The sequence below is a fragment of the Neoarius graeffei genome, chromosome 16 (genome assembly GCF_027579695.1).
Source record: "Neoarius graeffei isolate fNeoGra1 chromosome 16, fNeoGra1.pri, whole genome shotgun sequence".
Lineage (NCBI taxonomy): Eukaryota > Metazoa > Chordata > Actinopteri > Siluriformes > Ariidae > Neoarius > Neoarius graeffei.
The window spans coordinates 12,669,183-12,689,207 of record NC_083584.1 but is presented as its reverse complement, the minus strand read 5'-3'; the positions used below and the strand labels follow the sequence as shown (position 1 = coordinate 12,689,207).

General features: G+C 40.3%; 1 protein-coding gene across 4 annotated transcripts in view; it reads left to right on the top strand.

The window, feature by feature from the left end:
• hgs (hepatocyte growth factor-regulated tyrosine kinase substrate) overlaps window positions 1–12,135 on the top strand; it is an 84,459-nt gene extending 72,324 nt beyond the window's left edge. For all 4 annotated transcript variants that reach the window (XM_060942507.1, XM_060942505.1, XM_060942506.1 and 1 more), the window contains exons 17-21: window positions 1,540–1,723; window positions 1,874–2,010; window positions 3,976–4,071; window positions 4,164–4,250; window positions 11,027–12,135. In XM_060942507.1, the coding sequence (XP_060798490.1) occupies window positions 1,540–1,723; window positions 1,874–2,010; window positions 3,976–4,071; window positions 4,164–4,250; window positions 11,027–11,110 (588 nt within the window). In that variant the 3' untranslated portion in view covers window positions 11,111–12,135. The remainder of the gene's footprint in view (window positions 1–1,539; window positions 1,724–1,873; window positions 2,011–3,975; window positions 4,072–4,163; window positions 4,251–11,026) is intronic.
• The last annotated feature ends 7,890 nt before the right edge of the window (window positions 12,136–20,025 follow it).

Sequence of the window (20,025 nt, the reverse complement as noted above, 5' to 3'; positions counted from 1 at the left end):
GTCAACATTTATAATAAGTGTCCTATTCCTTCGACTGCTTGCATTCTGATATAAGTGAGAGCATGGGGATACGTGAGTGAGCAGTAGCTCACAGTTGATCTTGTTTTCAATTATAACTATCAATTTTCATGTAGAGGTCTGCGCGGGACAGAATTTTCAGTCCCGCTCCCGCCCGCATTGTGCAGTCCCGCTCTTGCAAAGAATTATGATTTTCAGTCCCGCTCCCGCCCGCAAATCCTGCATGATGCAGACGTTCGCGTTATTTCTCACGAAAGTTCTTGTCATTGGCTTGGGGAATTAAACATGCTGAGCTTAGCTTTGTCAGAACCTTTTGGTGCTTATCACAACAAGCAAAGGGCAGCTGATTTCCCTCTGCGTCGTACACGAGTGAGAACGACTTCCAAACGTCTGATTTCAGGACTCTTGACTTTTTAACGGTAAATGTACCTCTTTTTAAAGCAGCACTTACTTCTGAAGCACTGCGAGCTTCACTAGAGGAGCTCTGCTCTTCTGTCATGATCCGAGATCTCAAACACGGAAGAGCGGAAAGGAATCGGAAACGTACGCGAGATTAGACCACATCCGCAAATTTAGGCATCTTAAAATGTTTTTCATCTCCTCTCATTATCTCTAGCCGCTTTATCCTGTCCTACAGGGTCGCAGGCAAGCTGGAGCCTATCCCAGCTGACTACGGGCGAAAGGCGGGGTACACCCTGGACAAGTCGCCAGGTCATCACAGGGCTGACACATAGACACAGACAACCATTCACACTCACATTCACACCTACGCTCAATTTAGAGTCACCAGTTAACCTAACCTGCATGTCTTTGGACTGTGGGGGAAACCGGAGCACCCGGAGGAAACCCACGCGGACACGGGGAGAACATGCAAACTCCGCACAGAAAGGCCCTCGCCGGCCACGGGGCTCGAACCCGGACCTTCTTGCTGTGAGGTGACAGCGCTAACCACTACACCACCGTGCCGCCCTAAAATGTTTTTATTAATGCCAAATAAAATATCCAGCACAAATTATATATGATAGACATAAATTAATAATTTATAAATTTTATTTTAAACACGTTTTTAGTTAGCGGGACTGCAGCTTATCACCTCTCCCGCCCGCGCCCGCAATAAGCTTTCAAAATTTGTCCCACACCGCACTGCTTTGCGTTGGGTCCCGCGGGACTCCCGTGGGAGTGCAGGGCTCTATTTTCATGATTCCCTCCCCAAGTCAGGGTGGGTTTTTTTTTTTTTAAATTTATTTTTTTAATATTAATTAATTTTGTTCAGGGCAGCAGGATGCAACTTTTTGCTTGACCATCAATTGACAGGTCAGCTAGTGCAAATTACTGTGACCTTTAGTTACAGTCTGCATCTAGTCCTAATTGATTTTCACAAACAGTGTTGTGCTTGAATAATTTTTTTTTTTTTTTTTTAAATGTCAGACCCTACGTGTGCATACTTGATACTGATCAGAATATTACTGTACTGTCTGATTAAAGATTTGGTGTGTGTGTGTGTGTGTGTGTGTGTTACAGCTGCAGTCACTGCCACCTAACGTGGCAGGAGGGGTAGTGTATCCACCCACTGGTCCCCCCAGTTATCCCGGCACGTTCAGCCCTGCTGGCTCAGTAGAGGGCTCTCCCATGCATGGGGTCTACATGAACCAACCCGGGCAGTCTGCTGGAGGACCCTACCAAGCCATGCCAGTGTCTGCCACAGGTGCGTTCAACGTTTTTTTTTTTTAATTTTTATTAAAATCTGAAATTATCGAAGCCGTCGTGTTTTTAAAGTATCATTGTCTCATTTGAATTCCTCATAAACATCGCTGGATTTATGGTTTTTATAAAAATGATGTTCCATTTGACACAGATCCCAACATGGTGAACGCCTACATGTATCAGACCGCAGGTACCGGTGGGCAGCCTGCTGCCCCTGGTCAGGCTCCACCTCCAAACACCAGTCCTCCATACACTAACTACCAGCCCACTCCGACACAGGGCTACCAGGTAAGAGGAGACGTGGTGGAAACACTTGTGGACTACCAAGTTTTGGATCAGACTGGTCATATGACCATGTATTATTGAAAATGTTAACAAAAATCGATCATACTTTTGATTTGATTAAATTTTTTTTGCATTGCTTTCGTCTTAATTCCAAAAGGGTTTGCCCTGGTGTATTTTTAAGCTCTTCACACGTGGTGTTTTTAAGCTTGAGTACTCTCCAACAATTTAATCTCTGGTCCATTTGAGAAACCACACCGTGTGCTCAGTGATCTGTTCCCTGGGCTGGGCATCAAGAACATCACACAATTTGACCTCGCATCTCTCAAGAGTAAAAGAAAAAACAAAACTGATTAATAGCTACATGGGTGATTCTCATGAAGACCTTCACATTTAACATAAAGTTTTTCACCTCATTTCAGTATTTTTTCAAGTTGAGAGCCTAAAATAGAGTGTGAACTTTACTATGTTGATCTTTTTTTAATGGAAAAATATTTTAATAGAATTTTATTCTTATTTGAGGCTTACATGATCCAGAATAATTCTCATCACCGTTACAGTAAATGATGAAGCTAGATCATGAGTTAAAAACATTTTTTGACAATTTTTCATATTTCCACAAAATATCCCATTAAATGAACAGCACAGTCCATGACAATTACTTTTATATATTTTTTTACATTTATTTATTGCCCTCACAGTGCATGGTAATGAGAATATTGAGTAACGGTAATGAAATACTATTGGCTAATTTCACAAATAACCTGAAATGCGAGCAACCTATAACTTTGCCACATGTTAAAGCCTTATATTGTGATAAATATATTTTATGATTTTATTTTTAAAAGTAATGAGTATTAAACCATAACGGTAATGATAATGGACAGTGTAACTGAGGACAGATTTAGCAACATTAACATAAATATCACAAAGTAAGAGAAGAGTGAGCAACTGACCTTGTCTCCATTTTGAATATTGTATCTGAAGTGATGCATCATGGGATAGCTGATCAATTTAAAGGCATGGTGTACTTTTTATAGGGGGGTGAAATGAAACGGTAATGAGAAACATTTGGTGCGGACACAGTTATTTTGTTTAAAATCAAGTACCTTTTTTTGTTCAACACAAAATATTAATATTATGCATAAATATAGATGTTTTAAAATAACTTTACACTATTTTTATATAATTAGGAATTTTTATATGATTTAAAGTAAACATTAAAAAAAAGGGATGCGGACACATAACGGTAATGAGAATTTCCATAGATTTTTTGTTTGATATAAAAATTTGTTTATATGATGATGATGATGATGATGATAAACCATTTGTCCATACAGTGCTCCCTATTTTCTTTACACAAAATATCAGAGTTTATGTGAATTAAGTATTGATTTTGGAAAATGCGTCCTGGACCTGTTCACTGCAGCTTCATGAGAATCACCCACATACCAATATTGTTCTAATTAACCTTTTTTTTTTTTTTTTTTTTCAAAAAATATGATCTATGATATGAAAACTGAGATGATGCTTTTAATATACGCACACTGTTCAGTGCTGAGTTTCCCAAGAGCATCGGAGCACAAAGATCATCGTTAAATGGTAGTGAGCAGCACGATGAAAACTCACTCTCTCTCCTAGTTAAGGTGCTCTTAGTGTTAAGAGGCTTTTGGGAAACCCGCCACTGTGTTTGCGTGGAAGCCTGGTGTGTTCTGACCCTCGGAGTGGTTCTTTAGGGATATGAGAACAAGTGGAGTTGACTCGATTTGATTCTGAATCGACTCACCTGCAGGAAATGAACAAAATGCGCTGTTTTTTTTTGGTTTGCAGCTCTTTTTTTTTTCCTCTCTTCCCCCTCAAATTTTCCCCATTTGTCATGAAAAACCAATCTGCATTATGATTTACAAGCTTCTATCTCGTATTCTTGAAATACTACAGTTTTAAATAATCACCTCTGTTCCTTTGCTGCAGAACGTGGCGTCTCAAGCCCAGAGTTTGCCCCCGATGTCCCAGGCTGCCCCAACTAACGGCATGGCCTACATGGGCTACCAGCCATATAGCATGCAGGTCAGGGTTCTCACACAGCGTTCTCCGTCACACTGATTAAAGCTATCGCTGATGAGTGAATGAATTGAAATGTAAACCTCTCGTTCTCTTAGAACATGATCTCGGCGCTGCCTGGACAGGATCCCAACATTCCCGCTCAGCAGCAGTACATGCCTGGCCAACAACCCATGTACCAACAGGTGAGGTCTTAAGAGTCAAGTGCACGCTATTTTAAACTTGTGGACTTTTTTTTTTTTAAGCAAGTTTGGATAAATTTCAAAAAATAAAATGCGAGAAATCCAGTCATGTTTAAAACTTCACACTGCTGTGTTTAGTAGTAGTATGGTGATGCATGTTTTAGCAAGGAAGACGTTCTGGCTAGCTGAATGATTAGCAACCACAGACACGTTATCCAGTTACCATGGCAACTAGCAATGCTCAGAACATATAAGGGGTGTTCACACGGCAACTTTTACTCCGGTGTAGCACCGGGGCTGCCCCGCTAGAGCGTTCACACGGTACAAAGTTATACCGGTGTAGCCCCTGAAAGCTGCTTAAACCGGTGCAAATCTAAAGCCTCGGTCACAACCGGCCGTACGTGCTCCTACGGCCGGTCTATGTGCAAAAAACGCAAGAAATGCACGGAGGGCGCGCGTGTGACGTGCTGATTTTCGAGCCGCAGACCAGCCGCAGAGGCTCTTTGTCATGTCAAACAAACTCTACGGGCGCTTACGTTTTTTCCAGGTTGCAAGACAAACTTACGGCCAACGCGCGTCTTTCTCCACGAACAAAAAAAAAACCGCAGCGATTTGGGAAATGCCAAAAATCGCACGGCCAAAAAATCGTACGTCCGGTTGTGACCTCGGCTTAACCCTGCTTGGGAGGTGGTTTAAGAAATTTACTCCGGAGTAAATGCTAGTTTGCGGGGCAGCACCGATTTTATAAAATGGGCCGTCTGAACGCTACAGGGGTAGACTCGCTACGCGTGACGAGAGTTGATCACATACGGGCATTGCATAATTCGCATCCTGGTATTTTGTGCTTCCAAAATGGCGAATATCAACAACAACAGAACTGCGTGTCTTCCAGTGTTGCCAGATTGGGCGGTTTTAAGTGCATTTTGGCGGATTTGAACATATTTTGGGCTGGAAAACGTCAGCAGTATCTGGCAACACTGGTGTCTTCATCCACGTTGTTTTCCCGGCGCTTGGTGATGCCATGACAACCGGGAAAAGGAAGTACATTTTCACGCATGCGCATATTTCATTTCCGCATTATTACTATCGTATAGCACGGTCGCAAAAACTGCCGTGTGAACGCAAGTGGGGCTGCACCGGCGCTAACACGCTTCTCTCGAGTAAGCAGGTTTGTGACGTGTGAACGCTCCACAAAATTTACACCGGTGTAAGATATATCGCAACAAAATACATCGATACAGCATCGATGCAAATATGTGCCGTGTGAACACCCCTATTGTTAAGAAAATATCCTGGCTGTGGCAGTATGACAAACCGTTTTATACTGTAGTTTTATTCCTTTTGTACAACGAGTCATTTTAATTATATAGAATGGCAAGTCATACTTTTTATCAGTTCATAGCTACGTTTTAACGCGGAAAAATTTGTTCCTTTCCTCACTTGTGTTTTCCCTCTCGAATAAAACAAACCCTCAGCTTGTCTTGTTACCGAAAACCTGCAAAGAGTAAACGCCTCTGCGTTAAGGATGTCAGAAAAGTTAGAGCATTGCCTGTCTGTCCCAAAGTGCTGACACTGGAGACTCCTTCTAAAATGTTTGTGGTTTTGGACTGTGTGTGGTTACTGCCTCTTAGAGGCGCTAGCCACGGTTATCGTGTTGTAACAGTAGCGCACTGCGCGTGCACGTACAGGTGTTCCTATGAAAATGACCAGCGAGTGTATACAATTCGGTTCACCAGTCGAAATAAATGGACTGGACGAAAGAAATCGCTTTCAGACATGTTTATGCTTTATTACAGAGGGAAAGTGCGTTCCTATTTGAAAATGCACTCCAGGTTGTCCCCCTTTCCTCGTCGCCTTCGGCCAGGGGTCCCACGTGTGATGTACACTACCGTTCAAAAGTTTGGGGTCACTTTGAAATGTCCTTATTTTTGAAAGAAAAGCACTGTTCTTTTCAATGAAGATCACTTTAAACTAATCAGAAATCCACTCTATACATTGCTAATGTGGTAAATGACTATTCTAGCTGCAAATGTCTGGTTTTTGGTGCAATATCTCCATAGGTGTATAGAGGCCCATTTCCAGCAACTCTCACTCCAGTGTTCTAATGGTATATTCAGTGCGTTTACATGCGCATCCAAATCGAGCTACTGTCGGTAATCGAGCTAAGGGTCCCAGCAGGGGTGCCAGAGAAATCCAATCCTACATGCACACAAGGAAATCGAGCTATTGTGTGAGGTACATTGTGCACCCGAGCCACAGGTGGCGCTACACGCCCCATCGTGTTGGTACACTTCCGGTTGTCGTCATGAAGAAGAGCTATTCAAGAGTATAAACAAAGTTATCAGCAGTGTTGCCAGATACTGCTGACGTTTTCCAGCCCAAAACATGTTCAAATCCGCCAAAATGCACTTAAAACCGCCCAATCTGGCAACACTGGCAGTTCCGTGTTCACGAGTTCCGTGCTCAAGCTGTTCGGCTTGCTCTAACAGACTGTATGGCTACAAACTGTCCTGCGCAGATCACTGTTTTGTAAGACAACTTATTTTGCACAATTGTATATTTTTCTAAAGTCCATTTTTTTTGCTTACAAAAAACCTTTTTTTTTTTTTTGCTTACAATTTAACTTGTGTCTTAATAAACACAAAAAGTTCAATTGTTTTGTTTTTATTGACATTCTTCAGATGTTGGACATTTTATTTATATATATGTATATATATGAGTGATTCCACGCTTATGGGTACTGAAATGGGGACATGAACTTGTTTTTAAAAATTCACCTAAAACCATTTCTTTTTTTACCATCAGGTCACAAAACATGTAATCTTTAATGAATGATGTGTTAAAAGATAACTTTAATTTTCTGAGATGTAATAAAAACATATTTATATGCCAAAGTCAGAATGTAACAGAAGTGTTATGGACATATATATTCTCAATTTTAACAATGTAGAATTACTTTTTGAAACATTGGAAGGTGATGTTTTAGCAAATATAATTAATAAACATGTGTAGTAGAATAAACATACACATTCTTTCAATAAGATTAACATGGTATAGAGCTAGATTGTAATTAATTTGTAACAGACGCGAGATGGACAATCGTAACAGAAGTAATGTAACAGACATCATTTTGGAACTCATAGGCTTGACTTTGGCATATAAATATGTTTTTATTACATCTCAGAAAATTAAAGTTATCTTTTAACATATCATTCATTAAAGATTACATGTTTTGTGACCTGATGGTAAAAAAAGAAATGGTTTTAGGTGAATAAGTTCATGTCCCCATTTCAGTACCCATAAGCGTGGAATCACTCATATATATATATATATATATATATATATATATATATATATATATATATATATATACACACACACAAATACAGTGACTTGTTTATGTACACAATTCACAGCTATGCAACAGCTGTACAGATGTATTTGGTGATACAGTAAGTGAGCTAAATTTTAACAGTGCAAACAATGCCACAAAAAGAAAAGATTCATGCCGTTGTCATGATTCGTTGTCATGCCAACCGAGGCTGTTATGTTTCCCGCTTGTGTTCTCGTCACTTCCGGAAGGGGCAGTGCTGAAGTAAGCGGCTCGACTCCGTAGCTCGATAGGGTTTACATGCACTAAGTAGCTCGGCTACAATCGCATAATCTAGGTCGCGTAGCTCGATTACGAGAAATCAAGTTCGGTTCGATTTCAGCCGAGCTAAGGTGTTTCCATGGCATTTAGAACTTCGATTTCAGTCGAGCTACGGCAGAAATTCGATTTTCTCTATGTGCATGTAAACGCACTGACTGTGTTTGCTCATTGCCTCAGAAGGCTAATGGATGATTAGAAAACCCTTGTACAATCATGTTAGCACAGCTGAAAACAGTTGAGCTCTTTAGAGAAGCTATAAAACTGACCTTCCTTTGAGCAGATTGAGTTTCTGGAGCATCACATTTGTGGGGTCGATTAAATGCTCAAAATGGCCAGAAAAATGTCTCGACTATATTTTCTATTCATTTTACAACTTATGGTGGTAAATAAAAGTGTGACTTTTCATGGGAAACACAAAATTGTCTGGGTGACCCCAAACTTTTGAACGGTAGTGTAGATGTGACGCACTTCCGAGTTGTTATGGGAAGTTTTTGAAAAGAGTACCGAGACCACTGAGCTCTAGCCTTTGCCGGGAAATAAGAGTTTGGGTCGTGGCGACAGCGTGTGTATGTCCGCCTCGGTTCAGAGGTTTCGGTTTCAAAAACTGTAAGAGTAGAATAATATAAAGTACAGACACTTGGTATATTTTACTTTTGTGCAGGTTTTTTTTTTTTTTGTCCATGTGGCACATCTGCTGTACAGTATTGCTATGCAATAATGTTTGCTTTATTATTAACCTGCATTACTGTCAAAGCTGCTGCTGTTTAACAATTATTCACCCAAGGTTGAAGTGAAATATTAGTGAAATAATATCTGAGACAGTCAAGGTTAATATTCACCAAGGCAGATAATTTAGTATAAATACCCTTTTTTTTTTTTTTTTAAATCTTATTAAATCACTTTCATTTTCAAAAGCACCATGTAAATGTAATAACGGTGCTGCGGAGACTTATCACTTTTATACCGAGTCATGTAAAATACTTTTTGTTTTAAAATTGATAAAATAAATCAGAGCGGCACGGTGGTGTGGCGGTTAGCGCTGTCGCCTCACAGCAAGAAGGTCCGGGTTCGAGCCCCGTGGCCGGCGAGGGCCTTTCTGTGCGGAGTTTGCATGTTCTCCCCGTGTCCGCGTGGGTTTCCTCCGGGTGCTCCGGTTTCCCCCACAGTCCAAAGACATGCAGGTTAGGTTAACTGGTGACTCTAAATTGAGCGTAGGTGTGAATGTGAGTGTGAATGTTTGTCTGTGTGTCAGCCCTGTGATGACCTGGCGACTTGTCCAGGGTGTACCCCGCCTTTCGCCCGTAGTCAGCTGGGATAGGCTCCAGCTCGCCTGCGACCCTGTAGAACACGATCAAGCGGCTAGAGATGATATGAGATGAGAGAAATCGCAATCCCACCTTACCTTTTGAATTGAGGTATTTCACCCACGTGACCAAGTCACGTGACGCAGCCATTTTGGACGGCACGCTTAAGTCCTTCAGTGCAAGGCGGTAGGAGATGGTGGAGACCTTTGCACATTTTAACAAGAAAGTAAGCTGTGATTCGTGTTAAATTGGATCTGTCTTTTATCACAAACACTGTACCCAGCCTTGGTATGGAGCCCTGTTTATTTATTTCTGTGTCCCGTTTCTTTCTAGCCTCTGTTATTGCGTTTTATGTCTGATGTCTGCTACATGCAACCCTAGACAAATTAACACTGCCTTGTTTCACTGCTCAGATGGGTTAACAAACACTGACCCATTTACTTTTTCCTATATATTTTATCAAAATTGCGTTAACTGATAAACTAACCTGAAATGAAATGATCACTGCAAAGTCTGGAGTACTCTGTTGGCTCCCAATCCTGTCTCTTCACAGCTCCAATCCATTTGGCCCTCTTGTCTGGGTCAGTAGGAAACCGGTAGCGATGTGTCGGTCGCGAACGATCCGGTTCAAAGAGCCGACTCTTTGAAGTGAACGACGGGAGCCGGCTCTTCGGTGGGAGCCGAGTTGGGGAGCCGAATTAGTTTTTTGTCCTTAGGTGCCTCAGAGAGAGAGACTTTCACAAAAAAAGTTGCTGTCCGATTGCGTCTTTGTGTTGTCTATTACCATTCAAAGGAAAAAAAAAAGCATGGTGTACGCCTACTTTTTTTGGTTGGGGGGGTTGATGTCATTCACAGCTCCGAAAATTGGTGTAAAGCTGTGGAGCGCAGGGGAGAGGAGTCTGCGAGGCACCTGAGGAGGGGAAAATCAGCTGTGTATTTTATATTGGTAATATAACACAGTTTTGCATTATGTTTGTGAGAAAATAATTTATTAATTGGTAAGTAAGTTTTATTTCTATAGCTAGAACATTGTTACACTGCTATACTTTACAAAGCTTTACAATGGCTACAAAAACTAAAAAAATAAAATGGAAAACATCCTATTGATAAAATATAAATAATAATGTAATTAATTAACTAGTTAATTGCAGCAATTAAATAAAAAATAAAATCTCAGGAGCCGAAAGAGCCGGCTCCTTATAGTAAGAAGAGCCAAAAGAGCCGAAATTCCCATCACTAGAAACGGGTAAAAGGAGCGTCCTGCACGCCGTCCCTGTCTGTTGTGGCAGCCCACAGCACAACAAGCAAACACCATGGTTATTTATAGAGTGCTTACTGACAAATTAATCTATTCTAGGTGTCTGTAACACGTTTTTTTTTTTTTTCAAGCTGGTTCTCCCTCTCTGTCTGCAGCGTTGGTATGTAGCTTGACGTTCAAAATGGCGGACATCGGGGCGTCACGTGACCCTGTGACGTCAGGTGAAATACCTCAATAGTTTAAGACCAAACTTCATAGCATCTAGTGCTTTTAGGAGCAGCATTTTCTTTCATCACTTGTAATTCTTCCTCACGGTGACCAAGCGACTGGCTGACGTTTTGCGGAGTCACTCGAGGTGATTGATCGAGAAATTCGGACTATTTCTCGATAATCAGCGCGCGCAATTTCCTATGATCACGTCTGTATGTATACGAAAATGAATCACCACTACCTGACTCATCAGAATTGAGAATTCCACACCACTGCAGTATAGATGGAAATTGACAAACATGGCATCTTCGCTGTTAACCCACTTTTGTTTTGTTGTGTTGGTGTATATGTGCAGATGGTGCCTCCTGGTGGTCCTCAGCAGCAGGCACAGCAGCCCCCTGCAGGCAGCGCAGAGGCTCAGCTCATCTCCTTCGACTAAAACTCCATACTCTCGCCTGATCCACCACACTACACTCAACCCTCTGCGCTGTTCCTCCTGTAACCCAAACACCGTCTGTCCACATGCAACATTTCTGTGACCATCTATTGATGAAATGCGTCCTGGTTATCAGAAATGGCTTTTTTTTTTTTTTTGCTGCTGGTATGAACTAACGTGTCTCTCTCTCTCTCTCTCTCTCTCTCTCTGGTTCCAAAATCCTCCGACGCCTCTCTTGACCTGTACGTAGTGTTTCCTTATGAAACACCTCTTAGCTAGTCATTCGTATCCTTGATTTATTAACAGAATATGTATTTAAAAAAGTGACTAAGATGTGACCATCTCATATTTTTCTAAAGTCAACCTGCATGTGTTTAGTCGTTCTTTACGGCGTCTTCTCCGCCCTGAGCAGCGTGAACGTGTTTTACTTCCAAATGGCTTTAAAAAGTTATCCAGCGATTTGGAGAACAAGCGCCTGGTCTGAGATCATGTCCAAGAACTTGGCTGATCAGATATCTCACTCCGTTGCTTGTTATGAGTATGGTGTCTCCGAGTGCTGCTTCTCGGCTCTCTCACAGGCACTGGGTCACAAATCCAGACATTCCAGAGCAGCGTTCATTACAGGAATCCTGTTGTAGGAGTCAATGGGGTGGGGTGTGTGGGGTTTTTTTTTTTTTCAATAAAGTCTTGCCAGATTAAACAACAGGCTTCGGGACTCGACTGATTTCACAATAAAAAGAAAATCAGGATGTCGGTGTTGAAACTATTTTTGGCGCCTCTGTAGAGAGCAACGTGAGCATTAAAGCAGGCAGGATCGTGTTGTGATTTTTCAGATGAAGGATCGAGTGTTCGAACATCGCTTTAAAAATGGACTTGTTCTGCATGTTTAACATCCATCGACCAGTGAGCAGTTCTGTAACCCTTTAATGCCGTCTGTGGACAGCTTCGTTCCATCATACTGAGCTGTATGACTCTGGGAAAGAGTTTTAAGATTATATTTAATAAATATCTCATTCTTTTATTGTGCACTTTTTGGTGACGGAGTCTTTTGTTGTGGCTGAAATAACATGAACAAATGAAGTGAAGTAGCTTGTGGTGCGGAGTTAGTTTCGTGTTTAAAAAAAAACTGCAAAAAATGTTTCTTCTTTTACTTTAAATAACGTTAAATGAGGGCTGGATGGAGATCCAGGTGGTAACAGTAAATCTAACGCAATGCCGTCGTTGATTTTCTGAAACGACACGATACCAAGCGTGCCCTTGAGTGTAAATGTGAAGGCTCCAAAAAAAAAAAAAAATCACTGATTCTTGAAACTCTGGCAATAACATGTCCCACTAAGAAAAGTGCCAAGTCTGTTGGAAATTAATAACATTTTCATAAATAAAAAAAATTAGTTATAATCAGGGGGTCCTTTGCACATATGTACGGTTCTTTTATAGGGTTGTGTTTATTTTTTATTAATTTAATGATTATATGCTGGTCACTGCCTACAAAATCAGTTGTCCTCGGATAGGAGCTAATCATTTCAACTTGATTAAAAAAAACAAAGTAATTTAATTGAATAATACCTTTACTACATGAAAGAATACATTGTTGTATGTATTTAAAACTGCAAACCGTGAGTTTTGAACGATGCTTACTATTTTGTGGTTGCTCAAAATGTGTCCCACATATTCGTCACCACCGTCAGATATTTATAAAAAGCAATAAAATCAGGCAACTACAAGGTCAACTATATTCCTGAGGACCCTCTTTTCAAACCTTCAGCTCTACTGCATGCTTCCAGATTACTCAAGCTCCTGTAAGTTTGGTATTTTCTCTTAAACTTGTTCATGTTTTTGGACACTGCTACAGTCACAACCATAGCATGTCAACACCGTCACTTTTGTCTAAAAAATATTAGATTAGGACGTATACTTTTTAAGAAGAGGTCTGAAGTAGCTAGCAACAGAGGGAAAACGAGATGGCTAATGTGAACAACTCCTGCATATCATGTGAAAGAGTAGGTTTTTGTCACCACCGTCAGGTTTTCTGTCTGACGGTGGTGACAAAAACCTCCAAATGGCCCTCAACAGAGGCTAGAACATAATTGTTGATCACAATAAATACCCATATGACGTGATGTTTCATTAACCTCTTTTATATTTCTGTAATTCCTCCTATATTTCTTCCCTATTGTCCAACCCTTAGGGGATGTAGTGCCTTTCCCCTCTCTCTCTCTCTCTCAATTCACTATTATGCCATGTTCATTTGGCTTATGTCATTTGGGATGCACATAGGGCACCTACTACCTACCTACAGTGGGGCAAAAAAGTATTTAGTCAGTCACCAATTGTGCAAGTTCTCCCACTTAAAAAGATGAGTGGCCTGTAATTTTCATCATAGGTACACTTCAACTATGAGAGACAGAATGGGGGGAAAGAATCCAGGAAATCACATTTGTCTGATTTTTAAAGAATTTATTTGCAAATTATGGTGGAAAATAAGTATTTGGTCAATAACAAAAGTTCATCTCAGTACTTTGTTATATACCCTTTGCTGGCAATGACAGAGGTCAAACGTTTTCTGTAAGTCTTCACAAGGTTTTCACACACTGTTGCTGGTATTTTGGCCCATTCCTCCATGCAGATCTCCTCTAGAGCAGTGATGTTTTGGGGCTGTCGCTGGGCAACACGGACTTTCAACTCCCTCCAAAGATTTTCTATGGGGTTGAGATCTGGAGACTGGCTAGGCCACTCCAGGACCTTGAAATGCTTCTTACGAAGCCACTCCTTCGTTGCCCGGGCGGTGTGTTTGGGATCATTGTCATGCTGAAAGACCCAGCCACGTTTCATCTTCAATGCCCTTGCTGATGGAAGGAGGTTTTCACTCAAAATCTCACGATACATGGCCCTATTCATTCTTTCTTTTACACGGATCAGTCGTCCTGGTCCCTTTGCAGAAAAACAGCCCCAAAGCATGATGTTTCCACCCCCATGCTTCACAGTAGGTATGGTGTTCTTTGGATGCAACTCAGCGTTCTTTCTTCTCCAAACACAAGTTGAGTTTTTACCAAAAAGTTCTATTTTGGTTTCATATGACATTCTCCCAATCCTCTTCTGGATCATCCAAATGCTCTCTAGCAAGCTTCAGATGGGCCTGGACATGTACTGGCTTAAGCAGAGGGACACGTCTGGCACTGCAGGATTTGAGTCCCTGGCGGCGTAGTGTGTTACTGATGGTAGCCTTTGTTACTTTGGTCCCAGCTCTCTGCAGGTCATTCACTAGGTCCCCCCGTGTGGTTCTGGGATTTTTGCTCACCGTTCTTGTGATCATTTTGACCCCACGGGGTGAGATCTTGCGTGGAGCCCCAGATCGAGGGAGATTATCAGTGGTCTTGTATGTCTTCCATTTTCTAATAATTGCTCCCACAGTTGATTTCTTCACACCAAGCTGCTTACCTATTGCAGATTCAGTCTTCCCAGCCTGGTGCAGGTCTACAATTTTGTTTCTGGTGTCCTTTGACAGCTCTTTGGTCTTGGCCATAGTGGAGTTAGGAGTGTGACTGTTTGAGGTTGTGGACAGGTGTCTTTTATACTGATAACGAGTTCAAACAGGTGCCATTAATACAGGTAACGAGTGGAGGACAGAGGAGCCTCTTAAAGAAGTTGTTACAGGTCTGTGAGAGCCAGAAATCTTGCTTGTTTGTAGGTGACCAATTACTTATTTTACCGAGGAATTTACCAATTAATTCATTAAAAATCCTACAATGTGATTTCCTGGATTCTTTCCCCCCATTCTGTCTCTCATAGTTGAAGTGTACCTATGATGAAAATTACAGGCCTCTCTCATCTTTTTAAGTGGGAGAACTTGCACAGTTGGTGGCTGACTAAATACTTTTTTGCCCCACTGTATGCTGGTCACTGCCTACAAAATCAGTTGTCCTCGGATAGGAGCTAATCATTTCAACTTGATTAAAAAAAACAAAAAGTAATAATTTAATTGAATAATACCTTTACTACATGAAAGAATACATTGTTATATGTATTTAAAACTGCAAACAGTGAGTTTTGAACGATGCTTACTATTTTGTGGTTGCTCAAAATGTGTCCCACATATTCGTCACCACCGTCAGATATTTACAAAAAGCAATAAAATCAGGCAACTACAAGGTCGACTATATTCCTGAGGACCCTCTTTTCAAACCTTCAGCTCTACTGCATGCTTCCAGATTAATCAAGCTCCTGTGAGTTTGGTATTTTCTCTTAAACTTGTTCATATTTTTGGACACTGCTACAGTCACAACCATAGCATGTCAACACCGTCACTTTTGTCTAAAAAAATATTAGATTAGATTATGACAAATGTATACTTTTTAAGAAGAGGTCTGAAGTAGCTAGCAACAGAGGGAAAACGAGATGGCTAATGTGAACAACTCCTGCATATCATTTGAAAGAGTAGGTTTTTGTCACCACCGTCAGGTTTTCTGTCTGACGGTGGTGACAAAAACCTCCAAATGGCCCTCAACAGAGACTAGAACATAATTGTTGATCACAATAAATACCAATATGACGTGATGTTTCATTAACCTCTTTTATATTTATATTTCTGTAATTCCTCCTATGTTTCTTCCCTATTGTCCAACCCTTAGAGGATGTAGTGCCTTTCCTCTCTCTCTCTCAATTCACTATTATGCCATGTTCATTTGGCTTATGTCATTTGGGATGCACATAGGGCACCTACTACCTACCTATATAGCACATTGTATACAGTGTCCCTTCTCCAATGACTAAAGCCAAATGGAAATGGAATGACCTTTAACCAAATCCAACATTCATAACATCTCATCTCATTATCTCTAGCCGCTTTATCCTCCTACAGGGTCGCAGGCAAGCTGGAGCCTATCCCAGCTGACTACGGGCGAAAGGCGGGGTACACCCTGGACAAGTCGCCAGGTCATCACAGGGCTGACACATAGACACAGACAACCATTCACACTCACATTCACACCTACGCTCAATTTAGAGTCACCAGTTAACCTAACCTGCATGTCTTTGGACTGTGGGGGAAACCGGAGCACCCGGAGGAAACCCACGTGGACACGGGGAGAACATGCAAACTCAGCACAGAAAGGCCCTCGCCGACCCCGGGGCTCGAACCCAGGACCTTCTTGCTGTGAGGCGACAGCGCTAACCACTACACCACCGTGCTGCCTCATTCATAACATCTCCCTCAATTTCATGGTCATTCCACTCAACTTTGACTTTATGTATTTTAGGAAGTTATGGCTAGGCAGCAGCTATCAGTGGAGGAGAGAAGGAGAAGAAACGGGGAATATAAAAAAAAGCGCAGAGAGAAAATAAACAGTGATGCAGAGCTAAAGAAGGAATACCTCAGTATGGAAAGGCAAAGATGGAAGAAGAGAGTGGAGGAAGGGAAGATTAAAAATATCAATGACTTGAATGAAACGGAAAAGAGAAGTCAGAGAAAGGCTTGGAACCGTCGGCACCAAGTATCAAGAGAACGTACAGTAAGAGAAAGGTCTCAGATCACCCAGAAACTCCCCCAGACAGCCCAGTGTTTTGTGGTATTTACACAGAATTTCTTATTGAATGTTTGCTCACAATAACTTAGTTATTTTTTAGTTAATAACAGATATAGTTTGTTTTTGTTTTATCTGTTCACATCCAATACAGTTTACAGTCCAGTTTACAGAAGAATCTAATGTATTATTTTATGAGTAGGGGGCACTAGATGACAGTTTAAGATGTTAGTGATGCATTGTACATTATTCCCACTGGTAATAACATTATTTCTTACTATGATGATTTGATATTTGACGATATGGGGATGGAATACTTTTAAAAATGATATTGCTTAATTGTACCTTAGGCCTATATTCCTTAAAAAATGTTATTACATTGCTCAGGATTGTTATTTTTTTGGACCAAATAGTTAAAGTTGTTAAGCAAAAAGCCATTGACTTTGGAATTATATGTTGTAATGAGGCCACTGTCACCACCGTCAGTTCTAAAGTCACCATCGTCACAGGGAGTTTTATTTGCTTTAAATTAATATGCTTACAACATGTTTCTTCAGTGCTGTTGAGTTATGAAAGCAATAGTCTCTTTTAATGCAAAAATCTCATCTCATTATCTGTAGCCGCTTTATCCTTCTACAGGGTCGCAGGCAAGCTGGAGCCTATCCCAGCTGACTACGGGCGAAAGGCGGGGTACACCCTGGACAAGTCGCCAGGTCATCACAGGGCTGACACATAGACACAGACAACCATTCACACTCACATCTACGGTCAATTTAGAGTCACCAGTTAACCTAACCTGCATGTCTTTAGACTGTGGGGGAAACCGGAGCACCCGGAGGAAACCCACGGGGAGAACATGCAAACTCCGCACAGAAAGGCCCTCGCCGGCCACGGGGCTCGAACCCAGACCTTCTCGCTGTGAGGCGACAGCGCTAACCACTACACCACCGTACCGCCCTAATGCAAAAATAAGTTTGTTAAATAAAAAAACATTACTTTCAGCCTCAGGAGACAAAGTAAATATTGTATAATATTAGATCTTTAAAGGAGTCCACGTGAAACTGTATAAAAAAATTTAATAAAAGTGAATATTCAACTTTTAACAGTGTATATGTGTGCTAAGAATGCCAGATGATTATTTAAAAACTCTAAATACATATTAGACCAAATATATACAAAATAATTTGCTTTTTTATTGTATCTGACGGTGTTGACAAAAACAAAGTAATAGCTGAAAAAATGCTTATTTTATGAAAAAAATACAAAATGAGGAGCTTGCACCAGTACATTGCTGAACAGCCAAGGCCTTGTCCTATAATGATATACCTTTAGATTTTGTAATTTAAGTAACTTTTTATTTTCAAAATTAAAACCTGTTTTATCCAGAATCCTAAGAATCAGTGTAATATGGCATTCATGTTTAAAAAGGGTGCCAATAATTCTGGACTATGACTATGCTTTTTGTAAAAAAAAAAAAAAACAGAACATCAAGTTATATCTTGTGAATGCTTGTATTTCTTCACTCTGTAGATCATTAAAGTGCTGATGACACGTTTTTGACATCTTTGGCGATGTTTTATAACAAAGTAATTCCCGATGATCCATATATTAATTCACGAAGGCGCCTATTTTACAAGTTATGATAAAAAACGCAGCTATTTGGGCAAATTTGACGGGGCTGCAGCACCCAGGAGACGAATGAGGAGGAGGAGCTATATGACGTCAGCGAAAGAACCTTCCTCCTAACTTACCAGTTTGTTGTTGATGCGGCAGGTGTTCAGTTTATCATTATTAGTATTTTTATTAGACATTATTATACATTTTATATGAATGAATGAATGAATTTATTTATTTCGAACATGTATAAAAATGTATGTAACTATTTGTACATACAAAAGAAAGAAAATGAAAAAAGTGACAAAAAAAAAGAATAAATAAAATAACATAAAGAGCTAATACATTACAATACACCGCACATTGTTCGAAAAAGGAGTGGGAAGAAGTACAATACTTTTTTTTAATTTCCCACCCCTTTTTAACTACCCCGAAATCCAAACTACATTAATACACCTATAAAAATATATACCATATATACACTTCATGATTATCCATATAAATATATAATTACAAAAATATATACTACATACCATATCCATATATATATATATATATATATATATATATATATATACACATATACATACACACACATTATATATATAGACACACATATATATATATATATATATATATACACTTCATAAATATCTATATAAATATTTAGTTACAAAATTAAATATATACTTCATTCCATATATACACTTCATAAATATCTATATAAATATATAATTACAAAATAAATATCTACTACATACCTATCCCTGTAAATATGAAGATATCTATCCCCATAAATAAATATATACCATATACTAAGTTAGTTCTAATATAACAATCAACCCTATTCTATTTATCCCTCATCATCCTCCATTAACATACTTCCTCTTCAATATACTTATTTAAAAATATTTTTTGTACCTTTTTTTAAACAGATTTATATTTGCACTTTGTTTTATTTCTGTCTCCAGTCTGTTCCATAAAGTCACCCCACATATATTGTTCCATAAAGACACCCCACATATAGTTATTATGCCTTCGCGTTGTGTTGCCGGCTTTTGCTCTAAAACCCACAAGGATGGGGTAAGTTTATTCACGTTTCCCAGAGATCCCGAGCTGCATGCGAAGTGGGTGAAGCAAGTCAGGCGCACTCGTGACAAGTGGGAGCCCTCACCAACATCCGTCCTGTGCTCTGAACACTTCGATTTGGATTGTTTTGACACCCTTCCCAGCTTAAAAGAATCTCTTGGGTGTTCAGTTCAGCACAAACGTGTGTTGCTGCCATCAGCAGTGCCTACAGTATTCCGGAGGGGGTCTACTAGTAGCTACGCCGGATCCAGCAGTCGCCTGGGACAAGGCGGCTCCTCCAAGGACAGTCCTCCTGTCAGAACATGTGTTGAGAAACGACATAAGATAAAGGTACGTAGAGCTATAGAGTGCTCTGACATGATGCTAAGAATAGTAACCATGCGGTCTGCGCGGCCATCTTGGAAGTGACTCGCTCCAGAGCACTCATAGAGTACACATCATAGAGTACACATTCATGATAATCATAAATGTAATCAAAGTCGGCGTGATATCAGTCATGTATTTGCTTGTGAAAGCTTGCGGCTTTCATGTAACTGCCGCCTAGCAACGAGAGGCAAAGGGTAAAGAGGGTAGGCTATCATAGATTCTATTCGGAAGAGATCAATACATGATTGCTTAAAAATTAGGTATTTTAACAATTTGCATCTGTTTTGTGATTATCGTGACACTTGTGTGTTATATAGAACTGTATGTCTT